Below are 18,551 nucleotides of genomic sequence, written 5' to 3'. Positions count from 1 at the left end.
GGCGGGAGGGGGCGCTGGTGGGAGGAGATGGGTCCAGCCACCGCCTGCAGCATCCTGTTACCCTCGCCCTCTCCCCCAACCCACGGGCTGGACTAAGGAGGCCGGCGTTGGGGCCCCTGGCCAGCTAGAGAGGAGCTGGAGGGGAAGCAGCCTTAGTTGCCCGGCTGAGCTAGCCGACACAGGGGTGACTCTAAAGGCCTTGTGTGTCCTCAGGGGTCCCTAGGTCCTGGCTTCAGATCCCCAGATACGTTCCCTTAAGCCAGAATGCTGGACAGACTCTACACCCTTTCTCATTCGATAATTCCGTGATTCTCTTGTTAGAGATCTACTGTTTTTCAGGGCACCAGATGCCTAGTTTCATCCCACACATTATAAGTTCGGCTCCAAAGCTGAGAAATGTGGGGTCCACAGAAAGAAGTGGTTATCACAATCAGGGGAATGGGGGCCTTTTCATGAGAGGAACAGAGATGCCCACATCAGCGCAGAGTTCAGACACAGAAAGGTGGGGACAGAGAGTCATACAGAAAGAGGCAGGGGCAGGACCCCAGGAGTGGGGGACAGGGCACGCAGACCCAGGGAGGCAGACAGAGGGGTTCACACAGCAGACACAGCCTCAGTCAGATGGAGTCAGAGCGAAGCCCGCGCGCAGACAGACCAGCAGCTGGCAGGACAGGAGAGGCAGAGAGTGGTGGCTGGACAGGCAAGGGGGCAGGAGAGGGGGAGAAGGCTCTGGCCTCCGTGGGCACTCTGGTCCATACCACGCGGGAGGGCTGGCCACCTTGGCGCTGCAATTCCAGAAAAGCGTCCAGTTCCTCTTGGCTCTGCAACAAGGGGGCCTCCCGGGCGCCCGTGCATCCCGACGCCTGCAGTTCGCTCCTGAAACACACATGGCCCCCGCTGCCGCAGTACCTCCTGGCCAGCGAGGGGCACCAGGGAGGAACCCCGCCCAGCCCAGCCCTTCCTGTCGGCACAGAAGCCGCCCAGACCCAAACCTCCCGCCTTTGGGGCTGTGCTTTGGCAAAGCTGCAGGCAAGGGTGGCCCCTGCTGGCCATGGGACAGTACTGTCCTCCAGAAGGACGCCGGTGCTCGTAAGAGGCCACGGGCAAGCCGGAGTCTCACTCCTTGCCTGGTTTGTGATGCCAAGCTTTGCCCCTCCTCAGCCCAGGACTCCCCAGGGGCAGAATTAGTGCCTGATGGCGAAAGGTGACCCCGGGAAGACCCTGAGATACAGCTGGCCCCACATGAGGGGCACCCAGGACATCTCTGCCGTTCGACCGGTTGCTCTCGGGAAGGTTCCCTGAGCCCTGCGGGCAAGGCTTCCCAGCCGAGCTGCCCCACAAGACAGTTCAGGGGCCCGGCACAGGGTCCTCGCCTTTCCCCCACCTCGGCCAGCTGTGCCCAGGAGCCAGAGTTTGGTCTGCTCACGTGAGGTAAGGGAACCTGCCCCTGGGGACCACGGCCAGAGCAGAGAGTCAATGACCGCTCACACTGAGCTTTCCACATTGACCCCCAGACCTTCTGTTTCTGACTTCCTCTGTCTTTGGGGATGTGGTCAGGGGTTTTCCAGACGAGGGGGAGAGCTGGTCCCTGTCTTCTGCCAAGCAGACGCACACAGAGCTCTTCCCCCGCTGCAGGGCTGTACTGGGATGCCTAAAACATCCTGTATCTGCGTCAGCCTGGGGCATCCAACCAGCAATGCCCCACCCCGGGGACACATCTCAAGGAACCTCCCAAAGTTATCTGGGCTCACTTTCCTCGGCTGTAAAGTGAGGAGTTTTGGCTCCATGGTCCCTGAGTCCCTTCCAGCTCTGACATCCTTTATGGGTCAAGGAAACCCAGAGTGGGAGGTAGAGGCAATATGGCCCCCTTCCATACCTTTCCCTCCACAGCCTCCCCCACCTGCCCCCGAGACTGGAGGGGAGCTGGGGGTAGCCACACTTTGAAAAGCAGGGTCATCCTCCCCAAAGGCCCAAGAGAAGCGGGGTTCAGACTCTCCAGGGAGGGCCCAGGGCCCAAGTGTCCCCAGCTCCTGGCATCTCTGCCCAACCACTGTCTCCTGGGTCTGGGACTTGAGGGAAGGAGGGGCAGGGGGTCCCCTGGGGGTTACCTGCTCAACGGGTCCTGGAGCTCCCTGCCTGGCCCCCAGCTATGTCTTTTGAACGGGTTGTGGTTGTGGCCATGGGCACGGAAAGCCCCCGACCTTCGGAGGGGTACAGCATGGCAGCCATCTCCCTCCACCGTTTTCCCCTCCTCCTCGTCTTCCTCCAGCTGCTCCCTGGACTCCACCACAGACAGGCAGCGGCGAGTGTGGCCTTGGGGCACCGGGTCTCCACCTGCGAGGAACACCTCCGGGACGTCTCCGTTCATGGGAGGCACACGCAGGCCAGTCTGAGTCAAGAAGACAGGGGGCGTGAGAGGAGTTCTAGAACCCTGGAACTGGGCAGTGTCACAGCCAGCCTCCCTTCCCTGCAGGACAGGAGCACGGCTGCCCCAGAGCCCAGAGGAGTGGCCAGCTTCGCTGACTCCCCAGCCCAGTGTTCTTTCCAGGGCATGAGGACATCCTCATTCCCCCATGATCCTTCATGTCCTGCGCACTGGTGTGGCAGAAAACCCAGCCAAGCAGAGAGAGATAGATACCGTTCCTGTCCTCAAGGAATTCACAGTCTGTGCGTGTGTGTGTGCGTGCACGCACGCAGAGACAAAAGCCCAAATCACAAATGACTACGTGGCCAGAGTGCCCAGGGCCACCAGAGAAGATGCAGCAGAAGGCTGTGTGCTGTCGAAGGAACGAGCGTGCAGCCAGGTGGAAAACTCAGTAAATGGCTCCCGAAGGAAGTGAGCAGCCCTCGAGGGGTCTAGAGGGCTGAGTGGTTAGCATCTGGCCAAGCTGGGGAGGGAGGGGTCTAGGCAGACAGAGCAGCAGGGAGGAAAGTTCATGAGACTGTTCCCGTTTCTCCCTCCCAAGGCTGGTCATATGGGAAGGAACAGAGCCGGAAGTCCTCTCTTCAGAAGCAGAGAGAAGGGCACCACCATTCGCCACATTGAAATCTCTTCTCTCCCCCACGCGGGTGCTCTCCTCGCTGCCCAGCGCTCCCAGTGGCCCTCGGGCCTTCCTCAGTGTGTCTTGGAGTGAAGAACCCTCAGGAGCTCTTTCAGTTGAAAACGAGAAGCCCCACTTGAGAATGAAGTACCAAATACCCGAGTACCGAGGTGGTGGAGGGGCGGGCGGGACCTCTCCTTTCCTGCGGGCCTCCGCCCTGCTCGCTCCTAGGCCCTGTCCCTGTAGGTCTCCTGCTGGAAGGAGTCTCCCAGGGCTCCCCCAGCTATGGAGCTGGTGGGAGGACCTGGGAAGACCAGGAAGACGTGAGCCAGAGTCCCCCCCACCCCAGGCTCCCTGGGAGGGCGCCAAGCCTCCCCCCGGGTCATCTCACTCCCCTGCATCCACACCAGAAGTCCGATTGTTGGAAAGTTGTTCCTTCAAGCTATTCTTCCGACTGTCACTACAACCTGTCCTCAGCCCTCGCCCCGGCCAGCACCGCGGAGAGGCGCTCGCGCCGTCCCCGGCCACGCCAAGCGAGGAAGGGGGTGAGCGCTCGGGCCCATGCAGCTGTCCCTGCGGCCCCATCAGCGGCTCTGGGGACAGACAGGGAGAGGCCTGGGAAGCTGGACCATGCTCCTCACGCCCGGGAGCCATGTAGGGGGCCGGCCGCCAGGACAGGTCTGCTCTCTCTGTGTCTGCCCACATGGCCTGGTGCATCTGATGTGCTGGCTAGAAATGGGATGTGCAGCTCCACGGCGAAGGGACACCGTCCGAGGGCCAGAGCCTCAACCTGCCATCCAGTGGTCTCCAGAGCTGATATTCGGGGGCAGGAGGGGGAAATGCCCAGAAAGTATTGTGAGAGGCTGGGGTGGAGGCAAGAGGAGGAGCCGGGGTGCTCACTGGGGACGGAGAAGCAGAGGTTGGAAACGGGACAGAGACCTCACAAAAGGGGCAGACGGGCTGCGGTTACCAGCCCCAGCTTCCCTCTGCTTTTCCTGCCCCAGCGGGGTCCGTGGGGCTGGGTTCGGTGGGGAGCCTTTCATCCCCCCTCCATCCCAGGGGATTCCACCTGCTGGAGCAGGTACTTGCCCCCTGGCCTGGGGGACAGGGAGTTCTGGTCCTGAAATCGCGCCCGTCTTCCTCCAGCTCAGACCAGCTGGAATCTGGCCTCTTCTGGGAGACCCACCTTTTCCCAGCACCTGCCTCGTTCGTTCCTGGCCTCCGCCCTCTGTGTAAATGGAACCGGTGGGGCTCCTTCTCCCTCCTGTCTTCCGTTTCTCTCCATTGTCCTGTTCTCTCAACTCCACCCTCCAGGCCACAGTGCTAATCATTTCTGTTGTCCTTCGAAGAGATGAGGCGTAGCAAGGCTGCCTCAGCCCCTCCCAGAGACGCTCCTCCTCCGCTCTCTGAAACGCAAGCTGGCCCTGTGGCGGCTTCTCCCCTCTGCTCCACTGGCTCCCGCCAGGCCCCTCCCGTCTCCCTCAGCCTCCTGAGCTCAGGAAATGGTGCAGGGCAGCGGCCAGGGCTGGCTCTCACGCAATGGTTTTATTTAGCCCCCAGATGAGGTCCCATCATGTCACATCACTGCTTCTGCGGAGCAGAGATAGGAGGTTCTGAAATAGGTCTGGGGTCAGATGCTCGAGAGGAAGGCATGGGAGGAAAGCAGGAAAGGGCTCTAAGAAGCCATTTATCTTCTTGTCTCTGGATGGAACGGTTTCCCCACCAGCACACACCATCAGCGTCTCCTGTCCCTGCTCTGAGCGGGTGCCGTCCACCGACCGCACTGGTCATCAGTGGTTTGTTGGGCACGCTGGGGTGCTGGGGTGGGAGCACACAGCACTTGAACAGAGAGAGAGACTAAAGCCTGACACTGGGGCGCCTGGGTGGCTCAGTCGTTAAGCGTCTGCCTTCGGCTCAGGTCATGATCCCAGGGTCCCGGGATCGAGCCCCGCACCAGGCTCTCTGCTCAGGGAGGAGCCTGCTTCTGCCTCTGCCCCTCCCCCCTGCTCATGCTCTCTCTTGCTCGCTCTCACCCTCTCCTTCACAAGTGTCCTCTCTCTCTCGAATAAATAAGAAAATCTTAAAAAAAAAAAAAAGTCTGAGACTATAATCTCCTGAGGGTGCTCGAGTGGCGCCGAAGCTCATCGGGCCGGCTAGCTGTGCCACGTGACCCTGGGGACTTGCTCAGCACTTACGAGCTTCAGAACCATCTGGAAAATGGGAACGATACTGACCCTGCCAGGCTGCTGAGAGACTCGATGATAACATCATACAGAATGTGACCGGCTATGCTGGGCGCATGCTAGGTGCCTCCAAAATGCTCGGCCTTGTTTTTATTTAGAGGCACAGAGAAGGCCAGACGCGGAGAGATGGGGAGCTGGGGACTGGAAGACCCCGGACAAAAGCAGGAGTCGGCGTCATAGGGCGGACGCCCGCACCTCCCTCTTAGAAAAAGGACAGCGTGAAGAACTCGCGGCCCGACGGTAACAGCATGATGGGGGCTCATGGCCATGAACGACCTCCGACGGAAAGGACAGCAGGTGGCTGGCATCTGGAGCGAGAAGGGCCGGTGGACCCTCGGAGGGAAGGGTGGGGCGGGGTGGTCCGCTCACGGGAGGCGGCGGCCGGCGGACTCTGTGGGCCAAATCTGTCCTGCCATCTTTTTTAAGTGGCTGGGGGAAAAAATCCAAAGAAGAACGCTACTTTGTGACATAAAAATTCTATGAAATTCAAATTTCAGTGTGCATAAATAAGGCTATTTTGGAACACAGCCATGCTCCTTCACTTACATATGGTCTGCGGCTGTGTCTGCATTACGACAGCAAAGTTGTAGCTGCGACAAAGACCATCTGGCCCACAAAGCCGAAAATATTTATTATCTGGGTCTTTACAGAAAAAGTTTGCAGACTCCTGATTTAGAGCAACTGGGTCTCCAAATCTCAGGAAGGATGAGAAAGAAACCAAAGAGAGATATTGAGGCTCAGTGCACACTAAGCAGGCATTGGGCCACAAGCCTGGAGGCAGGGGTGCTGAAGTCCCCAACGTCCGGCCCATTTCCGCGATAGCACCTGGAGCCTGCAGGGGTGGAGCTAACCCGCACCGAGCGCCTACATTACCTGTGGGATCCTCATAGCCATTGAAATACATTGAAATACATCACCATCCCCATTTTCCACGTAAAGAAACAGGTAGCACAGAGAGGGAGAGTGACCTTCTCAAGGTCACAGGGCTGTGGGGGGAGCAGGTGTGTCACACTGTAGAGCCAGATTTCTTTCCTAACGCGGAAGGCAAGCTCCCAAAGAGAGCAAGCACCTAGCTTTGAAAGAAATCTGGAGACACTGGTATTCACCGCCCCCCATGTTTGCCCCTTCACGGACCCAGCCAAAGAAAGGAAGCAATTAGATGGGGGTCCCAGAGAAATCAAATTTGTCCTTTCTACTTCCTCTGTTATCTTAGAAATCTGAGGCGGGGGGGCAGGCGGGGCTTCTGCTAAAACCACTGCCCGCATCCACCCCGCTAGGCAAGGCAGACTGCGGGCAAGCCTGGCGGGCCCTCTCACAGCCTGGGGGACTTCCTGGGTCTGGCCCTGGGGTCCTGAGTCTCCCAAAGGGGGGCAGTCATGAGGAAGACCCCCAAAAGAACCAGATAATACAGCCTGGGAAGGAAGGGAGAGCCAGATGTCCTGCTCTGCTGGGTTGTCCCAGCCCTGGGGGGACAGGATCATGGAAAACCCTTTAATGGTTCCAAATTTAACCTGCCGGCTTGTTCTCCACTGGACAGTAAACCATTAATCCAGCAGTGTCCTCAGATGGGGCCGGAGCTGGGCTTCTCCTAGCCTCAGACCAAGAAAGCCCCAGTAACCACGGCTGCTTCCTGCCCTGCTCCGCAGACACCCCGTTCTATGGCAGGTCCCAAGCACCCCCTCCCCGGACGGACTGTCTCTCAGTGTGAGGCGCATGAGAGTTCACTATGGTGTCCTACCTGCCGCCTGAGAGTAGTATCCCAATTCCCAAAGGCCAAGGGCCAAGGGCATATGCAGAGGGCTTTCATTCATTCAGCAGACATTGCTTTGGCACCTACAGGGTGTCAGGCTGGAGAGGGGGACCCAGCAGGGTCTATGCACAAATACCGGCACCATCCCTTACTGGGACAGGGGCAAGACAGGCAAAAGCCGTCTATCTGCCCACATCAGCTTCCAAGCTGCCTTTTTTTTTAATTAAAAAATGTTTTTTAAAGCTTTTATTTATTTGAGAGAGAGAAGAGAGCACATCAGTGGGAGGGGGGAGGGGCAGAAAGAGTCTCCATTCCAGGACCCCAAGGTCATGACCCGAGCTGAAGGCGCTTAACCGCCTGAGCCCCCCAGGCGTCCCCCCCCCAGGTTGACTTCTGAGAGGCACCCACCTGCTTACAGGACCCACAGGGCAGAGTTATCGATTTTATTGTTAGGGCTTAATTCCGGAAGTCCAAAGCCAGAGAGCCGGCATCTGCAGCCCTGGAAGGTAAGCACACCCCCCCTCTCCTTAAGACAGTAGTAGTCAGGCATCTACTCAAACATCTGCCCTAAATCAACCCCCCCCACCGCCCCCGCTGCCGCCGCCGATATGCTGGGCTCACGAATCAGTCAGGAATTGTGCTGCTTTGGGCTTCCAAAGGTGACCACTTTTTCTGTTTAACTGGTTTGCAAACTGAAGCCAGGCCCCCCCACTTCCTTCCCAATGGGCCTGTGAACGCATCCTACCAGGGGCTCGCGTGACTGGAAAGCCTGGGGCAGGACCCAGCAGTCCCCGTCCACCTCCGGCCCATTTGCTCCTTGGCATGTGTTCAGGGTGCTGTGCCAGAGGGTGGGGCAAGAGAGAGGGTCTGAGGTTCAGAGGGACACACCTGAGAAGACTTTGGCCACTGCGTCCCAGGGAATTAACCCATCAGATCTCAGGGGACAGCCACCGTGGGAGGTGGACTGGAATCTGGGAGTCCCTAGCTCTCAGGTGTGAGTTGGTGGCCCCTGAAATCTCACAATGGATGCCCCAGGGTACAGGGAACCGTGTTGGGCCCTGGAGGGAGGGGACCCTGGATGAATGAGGGTCTCGAGGCTTCACGCTGGCAGAGCCACCCAGCCTCCCGTACCTCCTGAGTAAGAAAAGGAGACCAGACAACACCGTAATGGACTTTGGTGTCAGATGGACTTGCGTCTGAACCCCGGTGCTGCCACGTTCTTCTTAGTTGTCTGGCCTTATTTAACTTCTCCAAACCCCATCTTCAGTGCAGGGATGACAGCATATCAACCCCACCGAATCGTACGGATTAAGAACGTACATCGAGGGTTTGGCACCACTTGTCACACAAATAGTAGGTGTGAACTCTTGGCCGCACGTGAGACCCCTACTTACACACTTGCACCCACCCCAAACACACAGTGTTCTCTGAAAATGGGAGCTGAATGCGGGAGGCTGGTGGAGAAGCTCCACACGGCCGCTTCCTGGTGCTGAGGGGCTCCTGAGGGGCTCTGCCCCCAGGGGGGTCTGGTTCCCGGGGTGAGGACCCAGGCAAAGGGAAGAGGGAACTCACCGGGCCTGGGAGGTGTCCCAAAGATGGGGGCCCTGCTCCTGCTCTCGGCTGCTGGCTTCCGCACAGGGTCGAGTCCCACTTCAGGGAGCCCCTCTAAGAACCCAGTCCAGCACCTCAGTGGGGGCGCCTCTGTCGGTCCTTTTCAGGTTACTGCTCATGGTCCAAAAGTTTGCATGGGGGGGGGCACTCCTTCCAACCCAGACCAGCTGCCTCTTCAACTGCTCCAGCCCTTCCCTTCCCTGCCCTACTTCAAACACCCCAGAGGTGCTGTGCCCAGGCCTTTAACCCCTTGGGTGCCGTGGCAGGTCCCGAGGATCCCTGGGCCCCCTATCCTCAGCACTCCCTGAACAAAACAAAGGGCGGCCGCCGGACTCAGGCCCACGTGGAAACAGGGAGAGGAAGCCAAGCTGGGGTCGCCCTGAGACTATGTGGGCACCTTCCCCCTCCCTCCAGCGGGACAGGGAGAAAGAGGGCATCGCAGGGAAGGCCCACAGCTGGAAACCTGCTTGACAACAGGGTCCCCCTGGGGCCAGGGAGGACCTTGGCCCACTCTCAGATTTGGCTGCAAAACTGCCGTTGGTCCCTTTAAGAGGCAGCTTCCAGCGGGGAGGGGCGATTACCGGGAGCCTGGAGGGCGGGCCTCTACCGGGCTCCCCAGGCGCCGGCTCCCCCACCCCTGCCCCATCACAGCTTCGGGGGCTAAGTCCCCTCCCGGCTTCCAGGCTTCCCGGGGCAGAGGACGTCCTGACCTAACGGCCCTCCCCGCCCTCCTCCTCCCAGGCCGGGTGGCCTGGTGGCCAAGGGCACGTTGCCGTTGAGGACTGTGGCTGGCTCTGCGGGCCCCCCGGGCCGGGCCTCAGAGCCCCCTGGCAACCTGTCCGTACAGCGGGGACCTGGGGTGACGCGTGTGCCTGCGGTGGGACAGGAACGCTGGGCCCACAGCCCTTGTGCAGGAGACATGCCCCTGCCCATCGCCGGGGATCCGAACAAGCCCTGCTCCCCGGGTCTCTCCTGAGCAGGGAAAGCAGACGACTAAGTTAGACGACCCACAGTCCGTGGATCCGGCTCCAGAATTCTTCGTCTAGGTGACAGGACAGCGCTGCCACACGTGGAAACCGTGCCCTTTCCTTTCCCCAAACCACAGGAGCCACAGGGGCTGTTTCTCACTTCACAAGAACACGGGGGACCCCGCCTCATGAGTAGGGGGTCCTCGGGGATCCTCTTGTTAAACCACCTGCACCCAGCTGAGGACACAGGCCCCGAGGCAGGTGGGCTGTCACAGGGATTAGGCCTTGCCTCGGCCCATCCTGTAGGCTTCTTGGAAATTCTTGGAAATTCCTAGACCTGGGCCCACGGACTTTCTACAGCCAGAGTCCCAGGGCGTAGTATGTGAAGTGGGTGGAAATCTGGACACCTGGCTCCTCCTGGCACCAGGGCGGGGTGTGTGGTGAGCCGGTGCTAACTGCAAGTCTGGCCGCCGGTGGAGAGAGCACTGGTTTGCAGGGGGGAGAGAGGGCTGGTTTGTGGGGGGAGCGTGGGGGGTGGAGAGAGGGCTGGTTTGCAGGGGGGAGAGAGGGCTGGTTTGTGGGGGGGGGGGGAGAGGGCTGGTTTGCAGGGGGGAGAGAGGGCTGGTTTGAGGGGGGGATCTGGAACACGGTGATGGCTGGGTCCCTATCTGTACGGCCTGCGGGTCACACCTCCCCAGGGTGGTCTCCATGAGGGTGGAGAAGTGCTGGCTGCAGGTCCTCTCCTGTTAGGTTTCTTCGAGAAGCTCGAAGGGCTCAGTCCTACGGCCAACTGTCTCCGCTGTCTGTCTGTAGGTTTCATGGGCTCTTCCAGCCTCCAGTCCGGAGGCTCACATTCCATCCTGACTCCAGGGAACCTGATCTCTCCAGATGAAGTGTCTGGCTTTGGCCTTTGTTCAAGGGGCCTGTGACACTCACTGCCTCCACGGTGCTTTTCTTGTCATCTGTGTCAGACCTGGGTCCCCCCTGCCTCCTCCGTCCCGAGGGCCAGGAGAGAAAGTGCCGAGTTCTCCGGGAAGACAGCCCCAGCTGTTGGGAAAGGAGTACCTCCTCGTGTTCAGGCTAAGGACAAACCTCCCGTGGCACCTTCCAGAGTTAGGAACTCTATCCTGTTCTCTAAACCACAACCCTTCCCACTGGAGGTGAAGTCTTCACCGTTCTCAGCGGAGGCTACACGGACAGAAAGCAGTGTGTTCCCTCTTCCAAACACTAGCATTCCAGTGCTGGGGGCATGATGCCCATCCAACCAGCCCCCTGCTCCTTCCCTGCCCTTCTCAACCTCAAGCTTCTGACCTCTTGCTTTCCCCCACTCTCCTAAGTCCCAGGTCTCCCCCAGAACACACCGAACAAAGCCAATATATTGTCCTCGCCCTCTGACCTGGCCAGTCCTGGGGTGTCCGAGCCGCAGCCCCTGAAGGAGGGAGGTGAGCTGGTGGAGGGCTACTCCATTGGGAGCCTCCCTTTGTCTCCACGTCCTTTTCATCCTTCCTGGGGCCCCAGCTCCGCTTGCTGGGCCCAGGAAAGGTTAAACCGGTTGGGCTGTCTCCCCCCCGCAACCCCCAACAGCATCTAAACTGGGCAACTTGGTGGCAGGAACAAAGCGGGCGTTTGTTGGGCTTCCCTCCTGCCTGGGAGGCTGTTCTCGGACCACGGCATTCCTGGCTCGGACGGAGTCAGCTCAGAGCGGCTTCTCCTGGCTGCTGCAGCCAGAACCACGGCCTTTCCACAGGCCATGCCGAGGGCACAGCTCAGGGGCTGCAGGTGCTCCGGAACTAAAATGAACTCAAGAAACGCTAGTTCCTGGGGAGCCCAGCTGGTGGCTCGGTCAGGGAGCACGCAACCCTTGATCTCAGGGTCATGAACACGAGCCGCACCTCCAGTGTAGAGATTAAATAATTTAAAGACAAAAGAAAAAAAAAGCTAATTCTTAAACAGAGAAAGGGCTAGAACCTGGCGTCAGGAAGTAGCTTTTTCAAGGTCAGTGAGTACAGTACATCAGGGCAGAGGGTCTCGCGGGGCATGAGGACCTTCCTTCCTCTCATCCTGTGTCCTCCCGCTGTGGGGAGGGGCTCAAGGCAAGGAAGGGTCAGGGTGATATGAGCTGAGTGGCGAGAACAGAGGGAAGTAAGGGACGGAAGCAAAGGCGTCGGGGGGGCAGACATCTCTGAGCAAACAGGACCACAACACCTACAGCAAGGAGGCAGGAAGTCAGCTCACTTGCCCAGGAGCTGGGGAGCCCAGGGCCTGAGCTCACCCAAGTGACGAGAAGGCAGACAGGTCAGCGTGGCATCTGTTTTTATTAGAAAACCCCATTTGGTCAGCGCTCCCCTGACCCAGAACAGAGACTGGGTAGCCTCTGAGAGTCCCTCAGCCTTCATCTGATCTTCCAGCCTCTTCTGAGAGGGAAGGGCGGGGATGGGGGTCGAGTCAGGCAGTCCCCAGGCAGTCTCCCGAGTGCCCCCTCCTGCGCCCGTCAGAGTTCACACTGCAGCGCTGCAGCGGGCACCAGAGGGCCCTCGAGGCTCGAGGCTCGTTGCTGGAGGCATTCCTGCCTGTAATGGCTTCAGGACGGACTCCGAGGCCTGGTCCTTCACTCTGGTTGAGAGCAGGCAGGATCCGGAAGGTGGCAGAGGCTAGGGGATGAGAGACTGCACTTGAGAGACCCTCCGGAGTCTGGGAAGCACCTGGATCTCCTGGGCAGGGAGGGCCGAGGAAACCCCTCAGTTCTTCTTGGTCTTGGGAGTGTCGTACTTCCGCTTGCTGGAGTACCACAGCAGCAGGGGGATGCCGATGGAGGGCAGCGTCATGACTCCGAAGGCTGCCCAGTCCAGCTGTGGAGGACGACAGAGGCCCCGCTTACAAGTCTGGATGAGGGCATGGGAGGGCCAGGACGGAGGTAGGCACCGAGAGAGGGAGCGGCGCAGCCCAAATGTTCAGCAGAACCTCAGCACAAAGGCCCCTCTGGCTGCTCCTGACAGAAGGGCTCTCTGCACACCAACCTATCTTCCAAGCTATGGCGTCCAAGGCCTCACCTGACCTGACCCAGACTGGAAGAGAAGCTTCTCTAGCCCGCCACGGTGTTCCCACTCGACCTTCCCAGCACTCTGCAACTCTCTGAACTTAAGCACATATTCTTTTAAACATCAAAACAGACCCAAGACTCCAAAATGGGGCTCGACTCAGGGCTGCGTAGAGAAAACGGGCAGTTTTTTGGTTGTGGCCATCATGATCTCATGGCCAAAAATCTCTAATCATGGGTAAATCAGGACATTTGGTGGCGGTCTGTGTCAGACCTGAAAGAACAGATACCAACGAGAACCAACAAACTAGACAAATCTAAGGAGACCAAGAGTTCCCCCAACCAAAAGGGTGTGCTCATCCCAGGGGAAAAGAAAGAAGATACTGCGGAGCTTACAAAATGTGGGGAGAACCTCCGATCAAACTCCCGCTGGGCCAGGATTCCTCCCTGTCCGGGGGCGCTGGTAAAGCCAATCTGAAAGGAAGACAAGAAAGGCATTAAGGCAAATCCAAGTCCTTCTCATGTGAGAAAGGGCAGTCCCGACCGACGCAATCCGAAGCATGACATTCTCGGTTCCCAAAGGCGCAAGAGAGCTTCGAGAAGATGCGGGAAAATAAAGAGCTGCATGACTCTCAGTGTGTCGTCGAGGAGTCAATCGGGAGCCAGGAGACACACGATGAGCTTTTTCTCAACAAGGCAGGCCAGGCTTGCAACTGAAGTTAAACCAAATCCTCTCTGTTCGCCTCAGGCTCTGGAAGAGTGGCTCACACCCCTGACCTCTCTGCAGGACGAGGTGTGATGGAAGGACTTGCCCTTGGCAACGGCTGCCCTGTTCTTCCAGTGGAAATGCTCTTCCACACCTCGCCAACTGACAGGAGGCTCCAACGACCTAAGGAGCATTCGGGAAAGCACGGAGCCCCACCCAGACGCACACAGGAGAGGCGGGGCCGGGGCCGCAGCATTCCTGCCTGGAGAGTAGGCCAAGAGCTGCAGCGCTCTGCAAACAGCCTCGCTCAGAAGTGGCAGCTGAGCCTTTGATTTTGTGTCTCTTAACCTATCAACTACCAGGTAGAAGCAGAGTTCTAAAGCTGCTTCTGAAAGCAGAAAGGACACAAGATGTGAAAACCGAACTAGGATTACGAGAATATGGTTCCATGGGGTTTGTAAAAAAAAATGCACAAAGTGCAGCAAAGGTCAGAGACTCTTAGATTTCTTTAAGTCCTACGGTTGACCTGTTGAGTGTTTCCCCCACTGTGCATTCACTACGCAGCCTTCAGCCCACTTTGACATCTCGTCAGAGGCCTCCAAACTCACGGCCAGAGACGGTGTCCCCATCTTCTTGGTGTTCCCCAGATCCTAGCACACTACTGGAGCTCAATAAAATGTCTGCTGACCCGTTTGACGACTGATCAAAGGATTGTTTACTACTGATTTTCTATTATATGTGAGAGAAAGAGAGACATCGAAGACAAAGTCCCCGGCCTCAACGAGTTTATGATTAAACTGGGGGGGGGTTGGGTAAAGACCTACACATACGAAAAAGAGGTACTAAGACAGCACACAGTTAAATTGAGTGAAGGAGGCCGTCAGGGCTCTAGAAGCTTCTATGCAGTCAGCAATCGTTTGCTGAAAGAGCAAGGACAAAACCATGGGGTGTAAAAGCAGAAGAGAGAAACAAGGGCACGCAGTCCAAAGCTGGGCCTTGAGAGAAGAGGGAGAATGAGAATGGGGGCGGGGGGGAAGGGGCTCGGCCTCCTGAGGGCGGAATGTGCTGGAAAGCTGGGGACAGAGAACAGCTACACGACCAGAGCATCTGCAGCAGGAGCCGTCCCAGCAAGGGACAGACAGACACAGTGGAGACTGGGAACGAGCGCACAAGACGGGCGGGAGGGGCACAGGCGGCCACACACTGCGTGGCAAGCCACACGGTCCAGATTAGAGGCAAAGCAGGAGGGAGGATGAGGAGAGAGGCCATGGTTCTCCTCTCCCAACATCTCAACCGCTTCATTCTGGATCGTCACAATTTGAAACCTCCTTCCTTCCCAAGGGCAGCACCTCAGCTTCTGGTCCTTCTTACCGTCCTCAGCATTGAGTGGTTGCCTTGGAAAGTTTCTGCAAGTTTCCAAAGGCAAGCAGATCTAGGCCCATCCAGCTAAGGTTTGGGCAACTTACCACGACGGGCCCATCCTCCTGGGCCAGGTAAGTAACAGTTGCCGAGGTGAAGTTGAAATAGCCGGCCTTGAGCGGGCGCAGGACCACGGTGTGGGAGACGTTGCTGGCGCTGGCCCGACAGTCAAGGAAGCAAGATGATGAAGCTGAGGTTGAAACATCCTTTCAACGTGTGGACTGGATGCACCGTTCACAAAAAGGCTGGCCCACACATGTGATTTCACGTCTGTGATCCTCTGCGGGAATGATAAATACAGACCTTTCTCTAAGCCTGAAACGGGGGGTATAACAGGATGTCTTCCCAGCCAAGAGTAAGGGGTCTCGGAGACACTCAATAGGCAGGTTCACGCTGTATTCAGTCCTGGCTTTCTGAAGTCAACTTTCAAAGCAACACATACGACGGGTGAAAAATCATTCTCACAGAAACTCACTAACTGAAGGAAGACTGAAAATACAAAATAAAAACAAAAAAACCGAAAGAGAACACTTATCCTCATTGGTAAATCTAAATACTTTCATTCACCGGGGGGGGGAGTTAATCTAATTCCACTCGGGAAATAACTGGTGGATGCCGATAAGAGACCCACTGAATGAGAAATGCCTTTAGGAGGCCGCCCGGGGCCTCCGCGCTAGCAGCCAACCGACTTTCTTCTAAAAGCGGCTTAAATATCCTCGTCTAGCCACAAACGGCCTCCTAAGCATCTACCTCGTCCCCATACAGTGTGTCGTAGCACCTTATAACCTGAACTCAAGGACCCTCCTTCCTCAGGTCTACCCTCAACCACGCTCGATTTTCTACTATCCCATCTTTTCTGGAGAGGACACAAAGAACGGCCACATGCAGCCAGACTATGGGAAGTGACCTTGCCGATTTGTTGGCCATGTGATCATGTCTTCCCCAACACCAGCCTTCACCACCCAGTGTCAAGGATACGGGGCAATCCGGTCCCATTTGACATTGAGCATTCCGGAAACAATGCCAAAGTCCTCCGGAGGGAAGGAATCATCAGATAACTCCACGTCTAACGCAGCGCTACAAAATGGAGAGACAAAAGAGGTTAGTGAGTAACAGATACAGAAGTAAAGGAATCAGCAACTGGGGGCACCTGGCTGGCTCAGTCGGAGCGGCACAGGATTCTCGATCTTGCGGTCCTGAGTTCGAGCCCCTCATTGAGTGGATTACTTAAAAATAAAATCTTAAGAAAAAAGGTAATCAGCGATTAAATATGCCTGCTTGTCCTAAAAAATGAGAACTACAAAAGACAGATATGAGTCACACAGTAACTTGGGTTGGCTGTACTGAAGGATCAAGGTCAAGGACTGGATTCTCTGCCTAAGAAGCACCAAGGAAGGAATGGGCCCACATTCTCTCCTGCCCCAATTTCTGCGTGTACGTGTGTATATACAGAAGGGGAAGGGAAGCAAGACCCATATGGAAGGGAAAATTAAAGCGAATAAAACTAAAGAAAGGCAACACACATGCTTACAGGTTAACGAAAGAAAGGAAGCTGAAACCTGCAGGCCCGGAGGCAAGGAAGGATCGGATCTCGTCTTCCTCCCCGGTTCACCCTCATTCTTGCTTCTTCTCCCCTCAGAAACTCTCCCAGCTCCAAAAAGTGGAAGATGGTCTCTGGGAGCTATGGGGAAGTAGGTCCAGGAGTGCGTTCACTCGCTCCTGACACCTGTTGCTGCGTGTTCCCCAAGGTCTCCGTCCCCAGCTGGGAAATCAAAGAACTTCAAAAGGGCGCAACCTGCAGCCCCCGGGCCCCCTCACCTCGAGCCGACATTGTAGATGTTGTACTGTAAGGTCAGGTCTCGCCCCTCCACGGCGTATCTGTTCAGCAGTGACTTGGAGGCCAGCAGCCGGGCTCCGTCCTCTGCATGACTGACAGCAGCAAACAGGGCCAACAACACCGCTGCCAGCAGCCTCATCTTCGGGGGGAAAACGCCAAGTGGGCCATCAACTCAAGCACGCAGTCGCAGCTCAAGGTTCCTGGCAGCGCCCCCTTACCAAGTCAGCCAAAACTCTCTTAATCTCACCAAAGCAGCAGGCCCCTCCTCATCAGCCAGCAGGGCTGACCCACACGCCGGAATCTCCCACCTGTGGGCCCCGCCGCCCTCTTCCCGTCGGGGGGCCGGGGAGCCACCGGCTGGCGGGGCCGTCCCTCGCACAGGCCTCCTCCGCGCAGCCCCAGCGGGTCCTCCCCACGCACCCTGCCCGGGCCCCACCCCTCCGGGCCGCCCCATCCCTTCCGTGGGTCCCTCCGGGGCTCAGCCCGCTCGGCCCTCCTCCCCTTCTCGCCAGGAAGGCAAGTCCCCCGCCGGCGCGCCCCTCTCGTCCCCGCCGCGGCCGGGCGGCCCCTCCGCCGCCGGGCTCTACGCGGACCCGGCCGCCACCCCGCCCGCGCCTCCAGGGCTCGGCGCTCACCGTGCGCACCCCACGGGCCTTTCCCGGGCCACCACGACCGGAAGAGAGCGTCAGCGGCCCGAAGGCCGGACGTGAGCTCGGGCCGGAAGCCTCGGTGCTCCGCGCGATGGCTCCTGGGAATTGTAGTTCCCGACCAGGCCCCGCCTCTGGCTCTGCGGCGCCGACGCGCGCTCTTGCACCCGAGAGGGCCTGCGCTCGCGCGTGCGGCCGCCCCGGGCGAGTGCCCTGCGGGCTGGGTCGGCGGCCGGCCGCGTCCAGTGCGCCGGCGAACTACGAACCACGGGAAAGCTCTTCGTCTCAGGGCTACCGCCATCCTTCCCGCTTCCAGGCGGCAGACGTGGTCCTCCCCGCATCCAGGAAGTCGCCAAGCCCCGAGCGTCTCTCAGAAGCCCTTCGAGGTCCCGGAAAAGCAGTCCTTTCTTCCCGGTGCCGGCTTAACCGCTTTGGCCCGTGCTCACCACCGTTTGCTGTGCTCACTGCAGTGCGCGCCCTGCCTTGGGTCTTTCCCTGCACTTTTCCGTCAGCTGCCAGGCAGATGCCCCCAAACAGCGTCCTGGAAAAGGCTGCCTGTGAGGTTCTGCGCTGGTGGATTCGGGTCTCAGGTGTGCCGCTTGCCGGCAGGTGTCACTTCCGTGAAGCCTTGGTTCTCAAATCTGTGCAGTGAGATAATTCCAGCACTCTCCAAGTGTTGGAAGTCAGATAATGTCTGTGAGACTCTGAGCACATCGTCTGGCACAGGTGTGAGCTTGGTAAAGGCTAACCATCAATATTGCTATTATTCTGATTCTCCGTTGCGGCATTTCTTCGTTCAGCACGCATTAATTGTGCACCTGGTTTGTGCCTGCACTGTTACAGGTCATGAGGATACAGTGCCGAGGAGGACGGAGAAGATTTCTCCTTGCTGGGGACTTAACGTTCTCGTGGGATAACACACATTTCCTGTATTTGTTCTAGCATGCCCTGCATTCCCCACCTCCCAGACTAGAGCTCCTTGAGGACAGGTTCTAGGTTTGCATTGCTCCGCGCCATGCTGGAGCACGTGGTGGGGACGCCCGGAACCAATGACAACTCGCCTACACACACCCTCCAATCAACTTCTCTTTTCTTCTCCAGCCCATCGGCTCAGGGCCGTGTGGCACTCTCATCCCTTGGCTTTGCCAGACTACGTTGCTCTTTCACGATACTGGACTTTAATATGCTTTGTCCCAGTTGTTTCTGGCCTGAAAAAGCCGTCTGAATGATTAGATGCTATTTCTCCAGCGCACACTTATCCAAAGGTCCCACAGTGCTGCTGAGCACAAAGG

The 18,551-nt window shown here is 58.0% G+C and overlaps 1 protein-coding gene across 2 annotated transcripts; it reads right to left on the bottom strand.

Annotated features, from left to right (window-relative positions):
* Positions 1-11,909: 11,909 nt before the first annotated feature.
* SSR2 (signal sequence receptor subunit 2) lies at positions 11,910-17,375 on the bottom strand. Of its 2 annotated transcripts, none has more exons than XM_073888664.1 (6): positions 17,248-17,375; positions 16,594-16,751; positions 15,754-15,852; positions 14,823-14,931; positions 13,047-13,124; positions 11,910-12,264 (listed from the first exon to the last, which is right to left on the bottom strand). In XM_073888664.1, exons 2-6 carry the CDS (start codon positions 16,749-16,751, stop codon positions 12,112-12,114), a joined length of 597 nt encoding a protein of 198 aa, XP_073744765.1. In that variant the 5' UTR covers positions 17,248-17,375; the 3' UTR covers positions 11,910-12,111. The 2 variants fall into 2 exon arrangements, with proteins under 2 accessions (XP_073744765.1, XP_025714629.1); XM_025858844.2 differs by having other exon boundaries at positions 12,034-12,462; positions 17,248-17,372.
* Positions 17,376-18,551: the final 1,176 nt, after the last annotated feature.

The sequence above is a fragment of the Callorhinus ursinus genome, unplaced genomic scaffold (assembly GCF_003265705.2).
Source record: "Callorhinus ursinus isolate GAN/ISIS: 27379988/994484 unplaced genomic scaffold, GSC_fseal_2.0 scaffold92, whole genome shotgun sequence".
Taxonomy (NCBI): domain Eukaryota; kingdom Metazoa; phylum Chordata; class Mammalia; order Carnivora; family Otariidae; genus Callorhinus; species Callorhinus ursinus.
Note: the sequence above shows the minus strand (reverse complement) of the source record. Positions and strands in the feature narration are given on the sequence as shown.

Bases quoted from the DNA above. Each gene is read 5' to 3' on its own strand.
- SSR2 (XM_073888664.1), bottom strand. From the start codon at position 16,751: ATGAGGCTGCTGGCAGCGGTGTTGTTGGCCCTGTTTGCTGCTGTCAGT. The intron at 15,853-16,593 runs GTGAGGGGGCCC...TCCATTTTGTAG, and splicing joins ATCTACAATGTCGGCTCGAG to CGCTGCGTTAGACGTGGAGT. The intron at 12,265-13,046 runs GTAAGCTCCGCA...CTCATCCCCTAG, and splicing joins GGAGGTTCTCCCCACATTTT to CCTCTGCCACCTTCCGGATC.